Consider the following 19,347-nt stretch of genomic DNA (forward strand, 5'->3'; position numbering starts at 1 on the left):
CCGCACTGGAGGGCTTGGCTCAGAGGATGGCCCGAGTGCAGCGGGACGTACTGGCCGCATGGAGCAGAGAGATGGCCCAGCAGGCTGGAACCCGCCAGCGAAGCACGCCACCCGAGACGAGGAGTCAGACCGCCTCTGAGGATGGCGCAGGAGGAATCAAGGCCGGAGACGACGCCGAGGAAGGAGCTAAAGAAACGGAGGCAGGTAAAGGGGACGTCACTACCCCGAGCCGAGAAGCCGTGAGCCTGCCCCAGCTCCCCGTCGCAGAGCCCGAAATTTCCCCTGCCGTGCCCGTCGTTGCACCGTCACCGCTCCCGACTAGGCCTCAAACAGAAGCCGCGGCCGCGCTCCCCGTGACGTCACGCTCCTCAAATCAGAGTGCGACCAAACAGGAAGCGCCATCGGCCTGGTCGCAAGGCCGAGTGCCCCCGGGCGCCGCCGTCTTCACGGTGCCCTTTACCTTCAGGGTACCCCAAGCCTGGTCGCAAGGCCTAGTGATCCCGGGCGCCGCTGCCACCACCGCGCCCTCAACTTCCACTGTGCCGCACCTGGGTGAGGACTTGTTTGCCCAGCACACTTGCCCGGATGGGCAGCCCTTTGTGTGGCCACCGGAGTTCCACCATCCCCGACTCCGGAAAGAAAGACCTCTGGATGAGCCCCTGATCCCGGCTCCGGCGCCCGTCAAGATGACCCCGCTCTCGTTAGAGGAGGCGCAGTTTGAGTGGGACCCCGCAGGAGGAGACCTCATCGGGTTCACTCAAGAAACCCGGGCGGCTGCAGCGGAGCGTGCAGAGTGCTGCCGCCAGCAGTTGGAAGCCTTTGACCGAGAAAGAAGAGAGAGGCGGGTCCGCGAGCAGCGGCTGCAAATAAAAAGTGCAGAACAGAAGAGCCGGACCAGGAGGAACCCCCGTGCAGCCCACGGTCCCCGTGCCACCGGGACTGTAATTAAATTCCAGTTGCAGCACGGTTGGGGCTTCATTCGAGATCATCACACCCCCGGCGACGTCTTTGTGACCAGAAGAGATGTCGAGTCCCACCTACCGGAGGGACACAGAGGTCGTGACCTTTACCTGGGTGATGAGGTCACCTTTACCCGGCACCAGTGTGCCAAAGGACCCTATGCACTTCATGTACATCGCCTGACGGAAGAGGAGTTGCGGTGTGAGGAAGGTCAAGAGGACCCGGACGGGTCTGAAGCCTACCCTCAGGAAGGAGCAGGAGGGCATCGTCACCATTAAGAGGTGAACTGAAACTGTATATAGTTACCCGTAAGGGTATATGCCATGCTGCTAATTTAAATATGTTCCCCGTTGGGACCAGTGAACTGTTCCAGTGTGTCCCATCTCCCCACAGGCTGAGGACTGTGAACAGCCATCCCTTTTCCCCACTGGTCGAGGACTGAGAGCAGCCATACCTCTCCTTGTATATAGTTGCGCTTTCTAAAGCGCCCCCTACCGGTTTTATAGGAAACTGTTTTTCTTGAAGAGACTGTTGCACTTTACCCGGTCACAAGTTGCACCGTGGCCGGAGGAACAAGAATGTTTACTATGAAAAGTTTTATGCTGATGATATATATAATGTTTTATATGTTTATGTTGTTTTTGAAAAAAATTTGTATGTTTGTGATGTTTTTATTCTTTTACAGCCCGAGGACGTGCTGTGGTTTACCAGGGGGGAATGTAGCACCCTGAGGACTCGGCTGCTACAGGGGTATTACACCTCAAACCAGAGGTGTGGTATTCCACTCCCGGGTAAGGATGGAGTGTGGAACTGAGCTAGTAGGCTGCATGCACTACATACATCCCATTTCCGGGGGACAGAACGACGGTACTCCCACCAGTTTATGTGCAGGTACGACAGCGTCTGTCCCTGGCTGGAGTGGGAGGGGGGTGGAACATCCCAGTAGTGTAGGGGCAGATAGGGGGAGTAGTCTGGGTAAAGATAGGAGCTCATTGGGTGCTGGTCACCTGAGCTCACACATAGAGGGAGTATATAAGGTGGGCACCATCTTAGAACAGGGTGAGTTCAGTCAGGCAAGAGGAGCAGAGCAGAGGAGCTCAGCCAGAAGGGCTGACAGGGAGCTGTGGCTCCGGCTGGGCCCAGCTCCAGAGCAGAGCCTGCAGAGAGAGAGAGAGGAGTCAGAAGGACCCAGAGAGGAAACAAGAAGGAACCCCAAGATCCCAGAATAAGGACAGAAGGGTGAAGGGTTGGCGGACACGGGTACCGGATCCCAAGCTGGCGGAGGCCCAAAACGAACCTTAGCCAGGAACCGGAGGTCGTGGTCAGGATCTGCCACGACCCTCACCAAATCCACTAGAAAGGCACACCGAGTATAGGGTCAGGGAGCCCAGAGGAGGCTTGACCACCAAGAGACCCGAGGGAGCCGGCCAAAAGTGGATCCCTGGTGGGAACGGCCAGAGGAAGGGAGAGTCAGAAAGGAGCTCAGGACCACGCTTCAGAACTGCCTGGGGGTTAGCCGAGTCCAGGACCTGGTGGACGCAGCACGGCTCGGGTGGTCACTCAAGGCCAGAGTGACCAAAAGAACACCAGTAAGTAAAAACCCTGAACTGCATCTCCTGACTCTGAATCTTCTTTTTGCATCATCACAACCCCCATCATCTACACCTGCTGCCCTGAGGCCATACCCCTCCCGTTGGGGGTTATACCATCACCGCTGCACATATACCACTGGCCTCAGTGGACTGCTCTGCAGCGGCGGCTTCAAAGCCGCACTCAACGGGTGGCGTAGTCGACAATCAAGTTAACATCTACTGCCATAGACTGCCACTTAGTTTGACACCCTGGGCACGGACCGGGTCACCGCCACAAGGACTACTACCCCTACCCAGATCCGGCTCCGGGTATCCCCTGAACATGGCCCAGGGGGTGCGTCAGAAGCATGTATAATAGAAGCATGTATAATAGAAGCATGTATAATAGAAGTATGAATGTATAATAGAAGTATGTATAATAAAAGTATGTATAATAGAAGCATGTATAATAAAAGTATGTATAATGGAAGTATGTATAATGGAAGTATGTATAATAGAAGCATGTATAATAGAAGTATGTATAATAGAAGTATGAATGTATAATAAAAGTATGTAGAATAAAAGTATGTATAATAAAAGTATGTATAATGGAAGTATGTATGTATAATAAAAGTATGTATAATGGAAGTATGTATGTATAATAAAAGTATGTATAATGGAAGTATGTATAGTGGAAGTATGTATAATAAAAGTATGTATAATGGAAGTATGTATAATGGAAGTATGTATAATGGAAGTATGTATAATGGAAGTATGTATAATAGAAGCATGTATAATAGAAGTATGAATGTATAATAAAAGTATGTAGAATAAAAGTATGTATAATAGAAGTATGTATAATGGAAGTATGTATGTATAATAAAAGTATGTATAATAAAAGTATGTATAATGGAAGTATGTATAATGGAATTATGTATAATAGAAGCATGTAACTCCAAACCTGCCTGCATAGGAATAGATCACTTTTCTAGAAGGCCTGGTATATGTCCAGGCTGGTACATACGGATTACACAATTGTGCTGTATTTTAGGATGTGCAGAATACATAACAGCCTGTTTTTATAAGAACTCATGGGAGCATCTGGTCATCGCTACTTCAATAGAGAGTGACTACATCTTTGCAGCCACTGTTCCATAACCTAAACCACAGCAATCAGGAGAACACGACTTTTCTTCATTCAGGACATAAACACTATTCTAGGAAAACTGCAGGAAGGATGCATTATTTTAGTACATTTTAACAGAAGTGTAAGAATGCCATGTAGCCAATGTAACTCTTCAGAGTTGTCTCATCTTATGAATGGGTACAATTGCAAAAGGCTTGTGAAAAGTGGCAATTTTGCAGTTTTACTCTTATTAAAAAATCCTCTCTGTCTTCAAGATTGGAGGGATTATCAATTCTGCAGTTTACTGCTCGATGCCGAAGTTAGCAGCCACCTCATAGGTGTCCAGTCTCCTAGGGAAGGAGTGTGGGCAGTTGTCACCTGCAAGCAGTGCATTGAAGCTGATCAGGGTCTCGGCGGCGCTTCTACCATGCTGCAGAGGCAAGGCTCAGAGTTTGGGCTAGCAAGGAGGCAAGCAGGAGTCAGGAGAGCAGCGCACTGGTGAAAATAGGAACAAGAGACAAACCCTCTAAACACTTCATTATTGACCTTCAGTTCAAAATATAAAAACATTGATGCAGGACTTTATTGTAAATATTTTCCAGATTTATCATAGTTCAGAGCTAAAAGACTCCATCTATCTATTGCTACAACAAGGGGTGAATTTGAAGGAGTTAAAATTAATGACATTATGTAATCAGAAACTATCAACATGACATGAAATTAGGATTTAAATTTGGATTAAATTGACAAATGAAGCTTCTCAGTAGTCGCTGGTTACTAATAACTCAAATAAATCCCTTTGTGACTGAGCCAATTTTGACCTTAAAAAGGGAATCTGTCAGTGATTGTCCCTCCTGAGCCGTCTATATGGGCATGTAGGTCATAGAAAGCTGAATAAAATGATACCTTGATATCTGCAATCTGATGTCTTATTCCTGAGAAATACATATTTTTCTTATATCCAAATGAGTTGTTAATATCTATTAACAGATCTGCTGTACTGTGTCAGCTCTGCTGTACTATGTCAGCTCTGCTGTACTGTGATCGTTCTGATCTCACCACTCAAAGCTGTGTGTGATTATGACCCCAGACTATCAGTCATTACATGTCTCACACTGGTAACGCCCCCTTTCATTTAAAATAAGCTCTGGAGTCTGATTCTCAGGGAGATCCATGTCCGGGCCATAGATCTCAACAGCTCATTTATGTAAGAAAAATGTGGATTTCTCTGGAATAAAACATCGGATCGCAGATCATAATTTTTATTTCTACAGCGCCAACATATTTCACAGCACTTTACATTACAGAGAATAAAGACATAAATTTAACAGATACCAAGAGGAGTGAGGGATCATTTCATTCAGCTTCCTAGGACCTACTCGCCCATATAGACTGCTTAGGAAAGACGATCCTACTGACAGATTCCTTTTAACACCTTGACCACCTTGGGTTTCTCCGTTTTCGTTTTTTGCTCCCTTTCTTCCCAGAGCCATAACTTTTTTATTTTTCCCATCAATATGGCCATGTGAGGGCTTGTTGTTTGCGGGACGAGTTGTACTTTTGAAAGACACCATTGGTTTTACCATATCATGTACTGGAAAATGGGAAAAAAAAACTCAAAGTGCTGTGAAATTGCAAAAAAAGGGGAATTCCACAATTGCTTTTTTTTTTTTACTATGTTCACTAAATGCTAAAACTAACCTGCTGTTATGATTCCTCAGGTCATTACGAGTTCACAGACACCAAACATGTATAGGTTCTTTTTTATTTAAGTGGTGAAAAAAATCCAAAGTTTGCCCAAAAAAAAGTCGCCATTTTCCAACACCCGTAGTGTTTCCATTTTTTTGGCATCTGGGGCCGGGTGACGGCTTATTCTTTGCGTGCCGAGCTGACGTTTTTTATTGATACCATTTTGGGGTAGATACAACCTTTTGATTGACCGTTATTGCATTTTATTGCAATATTGAGGCGACCAAAAAAGCATAATTCTGGAGTTACGCTGTTTACCGATCAGATTAATTATTTTTTTATATTGATAGATCGGGCGATTCTGAAAGCGGCGATACCAAGTGTGTGTATATTTGATTTTTTTTTATTGTTTTATTTTGAATGGGGCGAAAAGTTTTTTTTTTTTAAACTTTATTTTTTTAAATATTTTTAAAAACATTTTTTTTAATTTTACTTTTCACATGCTTCAATAGTCTCCATGGGAGACTAGAAGCTGCGATCATCCGATCGCCTGTGCTACACACAGCAGGGCTTCAGCCTGTGTGTAGCAAAACTGCTCACTTGCTATGAACATCGACCGCTGGGCGGCGGTCATAGCATCCCGGCAGTGACCACCGCAGGGGTCTCCTGCTGACCTCGGGTTGTCATGCCAACCCATAGGCGACCCGAGACGGGTGCCAATGGGTGAGATTAGTGACGCACTTCCGGTGCGACCATATTAAATGCCGCTGTTGGAGATTGACAGCGGCATTTAACATAACAGCCGTGGGTGGATCGCCACCCGCAACTATTAGGGGCACATGTCAGCTGTACAGATCAGCTGTCATGTGCCCGAAAACATGCGGGCTCATCGCCGGAGCCCGCATGGAGTGCAGGGATACGACCTTGGACGTACTCGTACATCCAAGGTCAAAAAGGGGTTAATGTCCAAGCCCCATTTTTAAAATCTGCCATGTGTCACGGTTTGTGGTAACAATTCTGGAATGCTCCAACATATCCCAGTGATTCGGACACAGTTTTTCATGACACATTTCACTTTATGTTACTGGAATATTTAGATCGATAGGTTTTGCATTAGTTATGAAAATACCTAAAATTAAAACAAAAATTTTGGAAAAATTAGCTATTTTCAAAATTGTAATATTTACACTCGTGAACCAGATAGTCGTACCACACATCCTAGTTAATAAGTCACATAGCCCGTATTTAATACAGGTCAACATCACTTTTCAAACATCTTTTTATTTATTTTCTGATATAAGAAGGGTTAATATTAAAGGGACTGTCAGCACAGAACGACTGTTCAAACAAAGCCTCGGTCGCTCAGTGCTTCATGACGGGGCCAATCATTTGCTTGGTTTTCCCCCAACCTTCACCACTCCCTTATTTGATTGACAGCTCTGGCTCCATAGAGCTAGAGAAAAGCGGAGATAGATGGAAAACAAGCAGGTGGGAAGATGTATTTAAATGATTATTTGTTTCAAGGATATTTACACTATTTTTTTTATGGAGCCATTTAGTTTTGAAGTGAGTTTGAGGGGCTGATATATTGGAAAACCCCCAAAGTTATATTATTTTAAAAAACTGCACCCTTCAAAATGATGTAAACTGCTGTTAATTAATGCAAAGTTGATTGAAAAATGAAAAATTATTTTTTTTTCCAATAAAATATTGATCAGTCCCAAATTTGTCAATTTCACAATGAGTAATATGAGAAAGAGACCCCACAATTTGTTATGCTGCTTCTCCAAAACATGGCAAAACCCCATATGCGGTCAAAAACTGCTTTGAAGAAGTGGGATTTGATTTTTGGAGCGTAAATTTTAAAGTATCAAATTGTGGACGTTGTGTCGCATTTGCAGAGCGCATGAGATATCAAGAAAAAAAAGCAGAATTGAAATTTTTAGTGGTACTATTGTGGGGTACATAACATTTTTTGATTCCTTTCAAGGCTAGGTTCAAATTTATTTTATGCTCTATGCAGTCTAATCCTCATTACAATAGGATTCTGACGAAACCCACAACAGAACCATTCACTATAATGAGGCAGATGGAGTCACTTTGGTCTCCGATTGGCCTATGTTCCGGCAGTCGCCCATCTTTTTAGGCATAAACACAACTGTAATTGACCGCGCTTTTATGCGTGACAGACACCAACAGAACGGACGGAGTCCGAAGTAACTGCATCTGCAACACTGTAGTTAATGTTTCCATCGAGGAATTCTTCTGAACCGTGGATTTTGGTGATTTAGATGGAAACCCCGCACAGAATAAAGGTGAACCAAACCTTGTACTAATTTATGGGAGGAAGAATGAACAAATAAACAGCAGTTCAAGAATTATTTTCATTTATTTTTTATTTTTAATGCTGTGCACCGTGCAGTGTAATACTTCATAAGACGGCTTTATTCTCGAGTCCGTACGATTACAGTGATACCAGATTTATATTTATTTATCTTTTTACATTTGACTTGTTGATCACTTTCTATTCCGTTTTTAGCTTGTCAGTTTGATGAAAAAGATACATTTCTGGCGTATTTTGGTTTTATTTACTGCGCATTTAGTAGTTAAACCAATCTTCATCATTTTTAGTTCTTTTTGTGTGTTTTTTTTTCTTTCATTACTTAGTCTCGCTACAGGAATATTTTTCATTTAGATCGCTGGTCTCATATACTACAATACTCATGTACTGCAGCGCATGAAACCAGGCTTGCACTGACACAAGCCTGTTAGACCCTGCATAACGGGACACTGTTTAATCCCTTATGAAAGTTTACAGCCCGATATTAAAATTTGCATTTTGCATTTCTCGCTATAGCTCATATTAATATCAGAAGGGGAATTTTTCAAAAAAGGTTACATAGTCTATCTTACATAGATTTTCACAGCAAGTACAGCAGCCTCATCAAGGATAAAAGATCTACTTAACAATATATGCATTTTTTTATTATTGTGAAATCTTGTGACAGGTCTGCCTTAATTTTATACCTCACTTCAGACTATATCTCCAGCGGCATAATGTAATAGATTCCATCCAGAGGACGCAATGTGTCAGGAATACGTGATCTCCAGTGAGAGGATAGCGGTAATGTTGGTGCTTTGTTATTTTTCTATGTCAGATGACCCCTTTGCCTCATGTTATCTGAGGTTTCATCGCTCATGGCATATTATTAAGTTGGTTATCGCTACTTCTTTGTAGAAGTTTATATGTAGCACTTTGGGCCAAAGACTCATGGTCTTACATTTAGTTTTATTTCAACATATAACATTTAGAAATGCCGGCGGAAACGTTCCCTTTTGCTTTCTAGTTTCTGCTCAATGTAGCGGAGGTGAGAAAGCAGAAACTGCAGTAAGTCTGTAACAGAGCTGCGGCGTTGCTTTGTGTTTTTTTTTGCAGCAAATTTAGAGTTACAAACACATACAACCTTATATCCTCAATGATGCAGCTCAGACATTGGCCCTGTGGAAGCAGAGCGTACAATGAAGCAGCTCTGACATTGGCCCTATGGAAGCAGAGCGTACACAGACCAATGCTGGGTCAGGCTGGAGACTATACCACCTGTCCTGTCTCCGTGCATTCTGTGTTTATAAATTTTGGTCAAACGAGGCTACAAATCCAATATATCGAGCATCAGTCAGGGAGTGAACACAATCAGCAATATACTAGATAGAAACCACTGTCCCGAAATTGGTAGACTGACGTTTGTGGTTTACAATATCAATAGAAGTATCTGCACCCTCAACGCTTCACAACGAGCTGCTCTCTCTCTTCTAAAAATATCCGAGCCACTTCCTGTTTTCCCCATCTGTAGTAGCGCACATCACAGTCTTATATTTAGCCGACACTTATAAGAAGGGTTTAAGACTTTTCTAAATTCTGAAGATCGAAATATAAAAGTCTCTTTCACTATTATCTCGTTTATTTACCACCATCTAATTATCTGCCAGCAATTCTTCCAACAACATTCATTTTCTTCCGTCCCCAAATGTACATGTTATACCTTACAGAAGAAAAAAGACGCTGCCAGACGCTGCCAGAGCCCAAAGTTTACAATAGTCTGGAGCACAGATGCGCCAGGCTTGTCATAAGACCAGAGCCGAGGATACTGGACGGCAATGTCTACGTCATGTTATAGTACGGCCAGGACATATCTAATGACAGCAAACAAATCAAGAGTCTGACTCTCACATACATAACGACAACATTACGGACGTTATAGGGACAATTGTGCGAGGTCATCAGAACATAGTGTATAGACAGTAGGAGGTTGTGCCATAAGTGTTAAAACTTTATATATTCCACAGCAGAAGCCACTGTCCGCTGCCGAATATGTGGTTTAACAGTACTTTCTATAGAACCCACAAATGTCATATAACAGCAAGATAACTCTGGTAATGTTCATGTAAAATACCGTGTAGATGGTACTGTGGTCACTGCTTTCTGATTCTTCTATCCTTTAGTATACAGGCCCGGAGAGAATAAGACACAAGACAGGTAGTATGTGTCAACAGACTCTAACTTTATTACAAAGCATAGGGTTTATATACACCCTGGAGGCAGAAACGGATTTACCATATATGGTCCGATCATACAATTTAGCTGTGCAAACAAAAGCTGGTTTCTGTTCTTGTGACGCCTAGGTTTGTAGTTGAAACATTTAATCAGACACATTTAATCAGACACATTCTGATGACTAGCAAGGACACGTTAGTCTCTATTGATACAAGGAAGGAACATTTAGTTGTTGTTGTTGTTTTTGACCTATATAGCATAGATGGGGTCTTTGCCTTGAGGGACCTCATCTTCTGCTATAACAGTACGATATTACCAAGGTACACCAAACCACTGACTAGGGTGAGAAAAGGCTTCTACAACCAAATCTGTCCCAATATATTACTATATATACACACACACTATCTTATGGGTGTCCTGATGAGACTTACATCACCAGATCTCGTCTCTATGCAATACAAGAAATTATCCGTCGGTTGTGACAAATGCTCAGAACAAACGGATTAGATATATTTACTAACATGTTGGGCAGAGAGATAGAGAGTAGATTATATAAAAGGAATGTAAGTAAATGTATTCACATTAGACTATTCACAGGGGTGGCAATCTAATATATGATGAAGTATGATGTAGTAATCTTGTAAAGAAGGGCAATACCAATAGAAAAGAAACAGAAATGGCACAGAACCACTACAATACTCTAAGCTGTATATGACGTGTGGCTGTAATACTCTCCTTATCAGGGAACAGAAGCAGTAACTTTACAGGAGCAGCTTTCTAACCTTCCTCTGGGGGTTATTGTCCTGCTCTGGATGTGAACACTAACTGACCCAACACTAAAGGAAATCACAGTGACAAACATTTCTAGAAGCAAGTTCATATCTTGGCAGAAGTTCTGATGTCTGACATATCGGGGGGCTATGCAGCTCTATTGTTCTGTTATCAGCCACTTCTGACACAGAGGTCTCACACATCAGTCAAATCTGTCCTTCATCTGAACAGTGGATCACCATCACTGGGGAGAGGGAATCAAGCACATATTGTTACCACAGTCACCTGGAGTGATACATAATAAATAGGAGAGGAACCATGCTGCTTTACCAAAAGAAACACTTCAATTATTTCTGTTAATGGCACTGGATAATAGAATAGTAAAAAAGGTATAAATTCTCCATTCTGGCCCCAGTTTACTATTTTTTTTTGTGGTCTCTATTTGAAAGGCTTCCATTTACAATGATGATCTTTCCTGTAGACATTGTATCTGTGTGTAATCCAGAGCTCAGATAACGTAGTCTCAATGATGGACGCTCATGGAAGGCTGGGGCAGTTCAATATCACAGCACACCCTTTACTGGCTAATCGTCGGGATTCATATTCTGTGGTTTTGGCTTCTGGTCGAGCTTGTGATTAAATTTCTCTTTAAATACAAATTGCCACAAGATTAAGATTTCTCATATATTACAAGTCTCTTACCAGGGGAAACCTATCAGAAGTATTAAGCTCTATTAGAAACTAAGGCCTGAATCCACCATGTTTGTAAGGGAGACAGAATCTAAGTTATTATACCCTAATATGTCCAATATACTACAGAGCTGCATTTACCAGCAGAATAGTGAGTGCAGCTCTGGAGCATAATACAGGATGTAACTCAGGATCAGTAATGTAATGTATGCACACAGTGACTGCACCAGCAGAATAGTGAGTGCAGCTCTGGAGGATGATACAAGAGGTAACTCAGGATCAGTAATGTAATGTATGTACACAGTGACTGCACCAGCAGAATAGTGAGTGCAGCTCTGGGGTATAATACAGGAGGTAACTCAGGATCAGTAATGTAATGTATGTACACAGTGACTGCACCAGCAGAATAGTGAGTGCAGCTCTGGAGTATAATACAGGATGTAACTCAGGATCAGTAATGTAATGTATGTACACAGTGACTGCACCAGCAGAATAGTGAGTGCAGCTCTGGAGTATAATACAGGATGTAACTCAGGATCAGTAATGTAATGTATGTACACAGTGACTGCACCAGCAGAATAGTGAGTGCAGCTCTGGAGTATAATACAGGATGTAACTCAGGATCAGTAACGTAATGTATGTACACAGTGACTGCACCAGCAGAATAGTGAGTGCAGCTCTGGAGTATAATACAGGAGGTAACTCAGGATCAGTAATGTAATGTATGTACACAGTGACTGCACCAGCAGAATAGTGAGTGCAGCTCTGGAGTATAATACAGGATGTAACTCAGGATCAGTAATGTATGTACACAGTGACTGCACCAACAGAATAGAGAGTGCAGCTCTGGAGTATAATACAGGATGTAACTCAGGATCAGTAATGTAATGTATGTACACAGTGACTACACCAGCAGAATAGAGGGTGCAGCTCTGGAGTATAATACAGGAGGTAACTCAGGATCAGTAATGTAATGTATGTACACAGTGACTGCACCAGCAGAATAGTGAGTGCAGCTCTGGAGTATAATACAGGATGTAACTCAGGATCAGTAATGTAATGTATGTACACAGTGACTGCACCAGCAGAATAGTGAGTGCAGCTCTGGAGTATATTATGGGAAGTAACTCAAGATCAGTACAGGATAAGCAATGTGTTTGCATATGGACGCCATTGTATATGTAGCTTATATGCAGACATACAACACCACTGTTTATCAGTCTGTATTACCGATCATAAAAAGTAAATGTGGTAAGTATCACTGGAGTATGTTGTGTAGAGCTACAAGAACACCGACAATGCAACAAAACAATGAAATAATAGGAGAGTGGTGCTACTGAGCGTACAGGACTGTGCAGACACAGTGAGTCACACCTTGCAGTTATTGAGTAAAGCACACGTCTCTAGCAGGCATTACACAATATACACAGAGTGGGAGCTTTGCAATTTTTTGTGACTATAAACATGAGAAATCTGTCTACTAGAGCACAGCCCTTTACAAGTATTACAGTAGGAGTTTTGTCCATATTATTGTCTTCAGTTATAAGCAACGCTGTAAACGTCTTGTTAGTGAAGATGTGGGGTACGGCACAATCAGCCTACTGTATTATTTATAATATATATAACATATAGCATAAATCTAGACAATTTCAACCATTGTATAGAAATTGTATCAGATAAAAACTACTCATGCACAAAAGATCTGTTTTTTTTGTAATATGCATATATGTAAATTGCCTTTTCAGAGAAAAAGAGGACTTGAACTCTATAGCGCCACCTATTGGAAGCAGCAATCCTACAAGTCACAATCAACCCTTTAATCACTTTGCGGTCACAAAGTGCTCCATTGCGCAGGCGCCGGGCAGTCACAGTCACACTCCCCGGCGCCTGCGTACTGTGCTCGGCCAAACGGGCCCGGGAGGAAACAAAGCATGCTCGCTGTGAGCCGCGCTTTGCGCATGTGCCGGGAGGTGAGGGAAAAAAGCGCACGTCGGAGGGACCTGTGACATGCGGGGAGGGGGGGAAATATGGTAAATGTGGACATAGGCGAGGAATTGGTGGAATAATAAGTAGATCGGCGGAGTAAAATTATGCATTTTCCTTAGTGGAATTTGCAACAAATGTATGGATTTAATCCCATAATAATTATCAATGCAATTGGAAATCTGATGACTCCGGTGATGATAGATCAAGATTTATATTGTAAGCTCATTGGGACAGGACGCCTTCTCTTTTCATAGGTTCCATACTATACAACAGTCAGCAAAAATAAAAACCATCACCACCTATATGTCCACAATTTGATGAATTAACCACTTCTCTATTCCACAGGAAGCTCTGTCGGTGGTGAGTGAGGACCAGTCCCTGTTCGAGTCAGCGTATGGAGCAGCATCCCATTTACCCAAGGCAGACATGACGGCCTCTGGAAACCCGGACTATGGTCAGCCCCACAAGATCAACACGCTGCCCCCGCAGCAGGAGTGGATCAACCAGCCTATGCGGGTCAACATTAAAAGGGAATATGAGCACATGAATGGATCCAGGTAACAAAGAAATCACGTCTCAAGGCTGTATGGTAGAGACCACAGAACATCGTCCTGTACTGAGTATATAGCACGAATAGAGAAGAGGGTTCAGAGCAGGAAACATGATGTGCAGTCACTGTGTACATACATTACATTACTGATCCTGAGTTACATCCTCTATTATACACCAGAGCTGCACTCACTATTCTGCTGGTGCAGTCACTGTGTACATACATTACTGATCCTGAGTTACATCCTGTATTATACTCCAGAGCTGCGCTCACTATTCTGCTGGTGCAGTCACTGTGTACATACATTACATTACTGATCCTGAGTTACATCCTCTATTATACACCAGAGCTGCACTCACTATTCTGCTGGTGCAGTCACTGTGTACATACATTACTGATCCTGAGTTACATCCTGTATTATACTCCAGAGCTGCGCTCACTATTCTGCTGGTGCAATCACTGTGTACATACATTACTGATCCTGAGTTACATCCTGTATTATACTCCAGAGCTGCGCTCACTATTCTGCTGGTGCAGTCACTGTGTACATACATTACATTACTGATCCTGAGTTACATCCTGTATTATACTCCAGAGCTGCACTCACTATTCTGCTGGTGCCGTCACTGTGTACATACATTACATTACTGATCCTGAGTTACATCCTGTATTATACTCCAGAGCTGCACTCACTATTCTGCTGGTGGAGTCACTGTGTACATACATTACATTACTGATCCTGAGTTACATCCTGTATTATACTCCAGAGCTGCACTCACTATTCTGCTGGTGCAGTCACTGTGTACATACATTACTGATCCTGAGTTACATCCTGTATTATACTCCAGAGCTGCGCTCACTATTCTGCTGGTGCAGTCACTGTGTACATACATTACATTACTGATCCTGAGTTACATCCTCTATTATACACCAGAGCTGCACTCACTATTCTGCTGGTGCAGTCACTGTGTACATACATTACTGATCCTGAGTTACATCCTGTATTATACTCCAGAGCTGCGCTCACTATTCTGCTGGTGCAATCACTGTGTACATACATTACTGATCCTGAGTTACATCCTGTATTATACTCCAGAGCTGCGCTCACTATTCTGCTGGTGCAGTCACTGTGTACATACATTACATTACTGATCCTGAGTTACATCCTGTATTATACTCCAGAGCTGCACTCACTATTCTGCTGGTGCCGTCACTGTGTACATACATTACATTACTGATCCTGAGTTACATCCTGTATTATACTCCAGAGCTGCACTCACTATTCTGCTGGTGGAGTCACTGTGTACATACATTACATTACTGATCCTGAGTTACATCCTGTATTATACTCCAGAGCTGCACTCACTATTCTGCTGGTGCAATCACTGTGTACATACATTACATTACTCATCCTGAGTTACATGCTATATTATACTCCAGAGCTGCACTCACTATTCTGCTGGTGCAGTCACTGTGTACATACATTACATTACTGATCCTGAGTTACATCCTGTATTATACTCCAGAGCTGCACTCACTATTCTGCTGGTGCAGTCACTATGTACATACATTACATTACTGATCCTGAGTTACCTCCTGTATTATACTCCAGAGCTGCACTCACTATTCTGCTGGTGCAGTCACTGTGTACATACAGTACATTACTGATCCTGAGTTACATCCTGTATTATACACCAGAGCTGCACTCACTATTCTGCTGGTGCAGTCACTGTGTACATACATTACTGATCCTGAGTTACATCCTGTATTATACTACAGAGCTGCGCTCACTATTCTGCTGGTGCAGTCACTGTGCACATACATAGTTACATAGTTAGTAAAGCCGAATAAAGACTTGCGTCCATCAAGTTCGACCTGTTAGTTCTGTAATTGCTACATTGCTACATTACATTACTGATCCTGAGTTACCTCCTGTATTATACTCCAGAGCTGCACTCCCTATTCTGCTGGTGCAGTCACTGTGTACATACATTACATTACTGATCCTGAGTTACATCCTGTATTATACTCCAGAGCTGCACTCACTATTCTGCTGGTGCAGTCACTGTATACATACATTACATTACTAATCCTGAGTTACCTCGTGTATTATACTCCAGAGCTGCACTCACTATTCTGCTGGTGCAATCACTGTGTACATGCATTACATTACTGATCCTGAGTTACCTCCTGTATTATACTCCAGAGCTGCACTCACTATTCTGCTGGTGCAGTCACTGTGTACATGCATTACATTACTGACCCGGAGTTACATCCTGTATTATACTCCAGAGCTGCACTCACTATTCTGCTGGTGCAGTCACTGTGTACATACATTACATTACTGATCCTGAGTTACCTCGTGTATTATACTCCAGAGCTGCACTCACTATTCTGCTGGTGCAATCACTGTGTACATGCATTACATTACTGATCCTGAGTTACCTCCTGTATTATACTCCAGAGCTGCACTCACTATTCTGCTGGTGCAGTCACTGTGTACATGCATTACATTACTGACCCGGAGTTACATCCTGTATTATACTCCAGAGCTGCACTCACTATTCTGCTGGTGCAGTCACTGTGTACATACATTACATTACTGATCCTAAGTTACATCCTGTATTATACTCCAGAGCTGCACTCACTATTCTGCTGGTGCAGTCACTGTGTACATACATTACATTACTGATCCTAAGTTACTTCCTGTATTATACTCCAGAGCTGCACTCACTATTCTGCTGGTGCAGTCACTGTGTACATACATTACATTACTGATCCTGAGTTACCTCCTGTATTATACTCCAGAGCTGCACTCACTATTCTGCTGGTGCAGTCACTGTGTACATACAGTACATTACTGATCCTGAGTTACATCCTGTATTATACACCAGAGCTGCACTCACTATTCTGCTGGTGCAGTCACTGTGTACATACATTACTGATCCTGAGTTACATCCTGTATTATACTCCAGAGCTGCACTCACTATTCTGCTGGAGCAGTCACTGTGTACATACATTACATTACTGATCCTGAGTTACATCCTGTATTATACTCCAGAGCTGCACTCACTATTCTGCTGGTGCAGTCACTGTGTACATACATTACATTACTGATCCTGAGTTACCTCCTGTATTATACTCCAGAGCTGCACTCACTATTCTGCTGGTGCAGTCACTGTGTACATACATTACATTACTGATCCTGAGTTACACCCTGTATTATACTCCAGAGCTGCACTCACTATTCTGCTGGTACAGTCACTGTGTACATACATTACATTACTGATCCTGAGTTATTTCCTGTATTATACTCGAGAGCTGCACTCACTATTCTGCTGGTGCAGTCACTGTGTACATACATTACATTACTGATCCTGAGTTATTTCCTGTATTATACTCGAGAGCTGCACTCACTATTCTGCTGGTGCAGTCACTGTGTACATACATTACATTACTGATCCTGGGTTACATCCTGCATTATACTCCAGAGCTGCACTCACTATTCTGCTGGTGCAGTCACTGCGTACATACATTACATTACTGATCCTGAGTTACATCCTGTATTATACTCCAGAGCTGCACTCACTATTCTGCTGGTGCAGTCACTGTGTACATACATTACATTACTAATCCTGAGTTACCTCGTGTATTATACTCCAGAGCTGCACTCACTATTCTGCTGGTGCAATCACTGTGTACATGCATTACATTACTGATCCTGAGTTACCTCCTGTATTATACTCCAGAGCTGCACTCACTATTCTGCTGGTGCAGTCACTGTGTACATGCATTACATTACTGACCCGGAGTTACATCCTGTATTATACTCCAGAGCTGCACTCACTATTCTGCTGGTGCAGTCACTGTGTACATACATTACATTACTGATCCTGAGTTACATCCTGTATTATACTCCAGAGCTGCACTCACTATTCTGCTGGTGCAGTCACTGTGTACATACATTATATTACTGATCCTGAGTTACATCCTGTATTATACCCCAGAGCTGCACTCACTATTCTGCTGGTGCAGCCACTGTGTACATACATTACATTACTGATCCTGAGTTACATCCTGTATTATACCCCAGAGCTGTGCTCACTATTCTGCTGGTGCAGTCACTGTGTACATACATTACTGATCCTGAGTTACTTCCTGTATTATACTCCAGAGCTGCACTCACTATTCTGCTGGTGCAGTCACTGTGTACATACATTACATTACTGATCCTGAGTTACATCCTGTATTATACTCCAGAGCTGCACTCACTATTCTGCTGGTGCAGTCACTGTGTACATACATTACATTACTGATCCTGAGTTACCTCCTGTATTATACTCCAGAGCTGCACTCACTATTCTGCTGGTGCAGTCACTGTGTACATACAGTACATTACTGATCCTGAGTTACATCCTGTATTATACACCAGAGCTGCACTCACTATTCTGCTGGTGCAGTCACTGTGTACATACATTACTGATCCTGAGTTACATCCTGTATTATACTCCAGAGCTGCACTCACTATTCTGCTGGTGCAGTCATTGTGTACATACATTACATTACTGATCCTGAGTTACATCCTGTATTATACTCCAGAGCTGCACTCACTATTCTGCTGGAGCAGTCACTGTGTACATACATTACATTACTGATCCTGAGTTACATCCTGTATTATACTCCAGAGCTGCACTCACTATTCTGCTGGTGCAGTCACTGTGTACATACATTACATTACTGATCCTGAGTTACCTCCTGTATTATACTCCAGAGCTGCACTCACTATTCTGCTGGTGCAGTCACTGTGTACATACAGTACATTACTGATCCTGAGTTACATCCTGTATTATACACCAGAGCTGCACTCACTATTCTGCTGGTGCAGTCACTGTGTACATACATTACTGATCCTGAGTTACATCCTGTATTATACTCCAGAGCTGCACTCACTATTCTGCTGGTGCAGTCACTGTGTACATACATTACATTACTGATCCTGAGTTACATCCTGTATTATACTCCAGAGCTGCACTCACTATTCTGCTGGTGCAGTCACTGTGTACATACATTACATTACTGATCCTGAGTTACATCCTGTATTATACTCCAGAGCTGCACTCACTATTCTGCTGGTGCAGTCACTGTGTACATACATTACATTACTGATCCTGAGTTATTTCCTGTATTATACTCGAGAGCTGCACTCACTATTCTGCTGGTGCAGTCACTGTGTACATACATTACATTACTGATCCTGGGTTACATCCTGCATTATACTCCAGAGCTGCACTCACTATTCTGCTGGTGCAGTCACTGCGTACATACATTACATTACTGATCCTGAGTTACATCCTGTATTATACTCCAGAGCTGCACTCACTATTCTGCTGGTGCAGTCACTGTGTACATACATTACATTACTAATCCTGAGTTACCTCGTGTATTATACTCC

At 42.8% G+C, this 19,347-nt stretch overlaps 1 protein-coding gene across 3 annotated transcripts in view; it reads left to right on the forward strand.

Moving 5' to 3' along the window:
* FLI1 (Fli-1 proto-oncogene, ETS transcription factor) overlaps positions 1-19,347 on the forward strand; it is a 111,791-nt gene that overhangs the window by 15,194 nt on the left and 77,250 nt on the right. For 2 of the 3 annotated variants that reach the window (XM_073657434.1, XM_073657433.1), the window contains exon 2: positions 13,691-13,902. In XM_073657434.1, coding sequence (XP_073513535.1) covers positions 13,691-13,902 — 212 coding nt within the window. Of the gene's footprint in view, positions 1-2,411; positions 2,550-13,690; positions 13,903-19,347 lie in introns of those variants that run through there. The other variant, XM_073657435.1, reaches the window with a different exon arrangement.

Source organism: Phyllobates terribilis, unplaced genomic scaffold (assembly GCF_046119375.1).
Source record: "Phyllobates terribilis strain yellow unplaced genomic scaffold, ASM4611937v1 Scaffold_12__6_contigs__length_324123572, whole genome shotgun sequence".
Taxonomy (NCBI): domain Eukaryota; kingdom Metazoa; phylum Chordata; class Amphibia; order Anura; family Dendrobatidae; genus Phyllobates; species Phyllobates terribilis.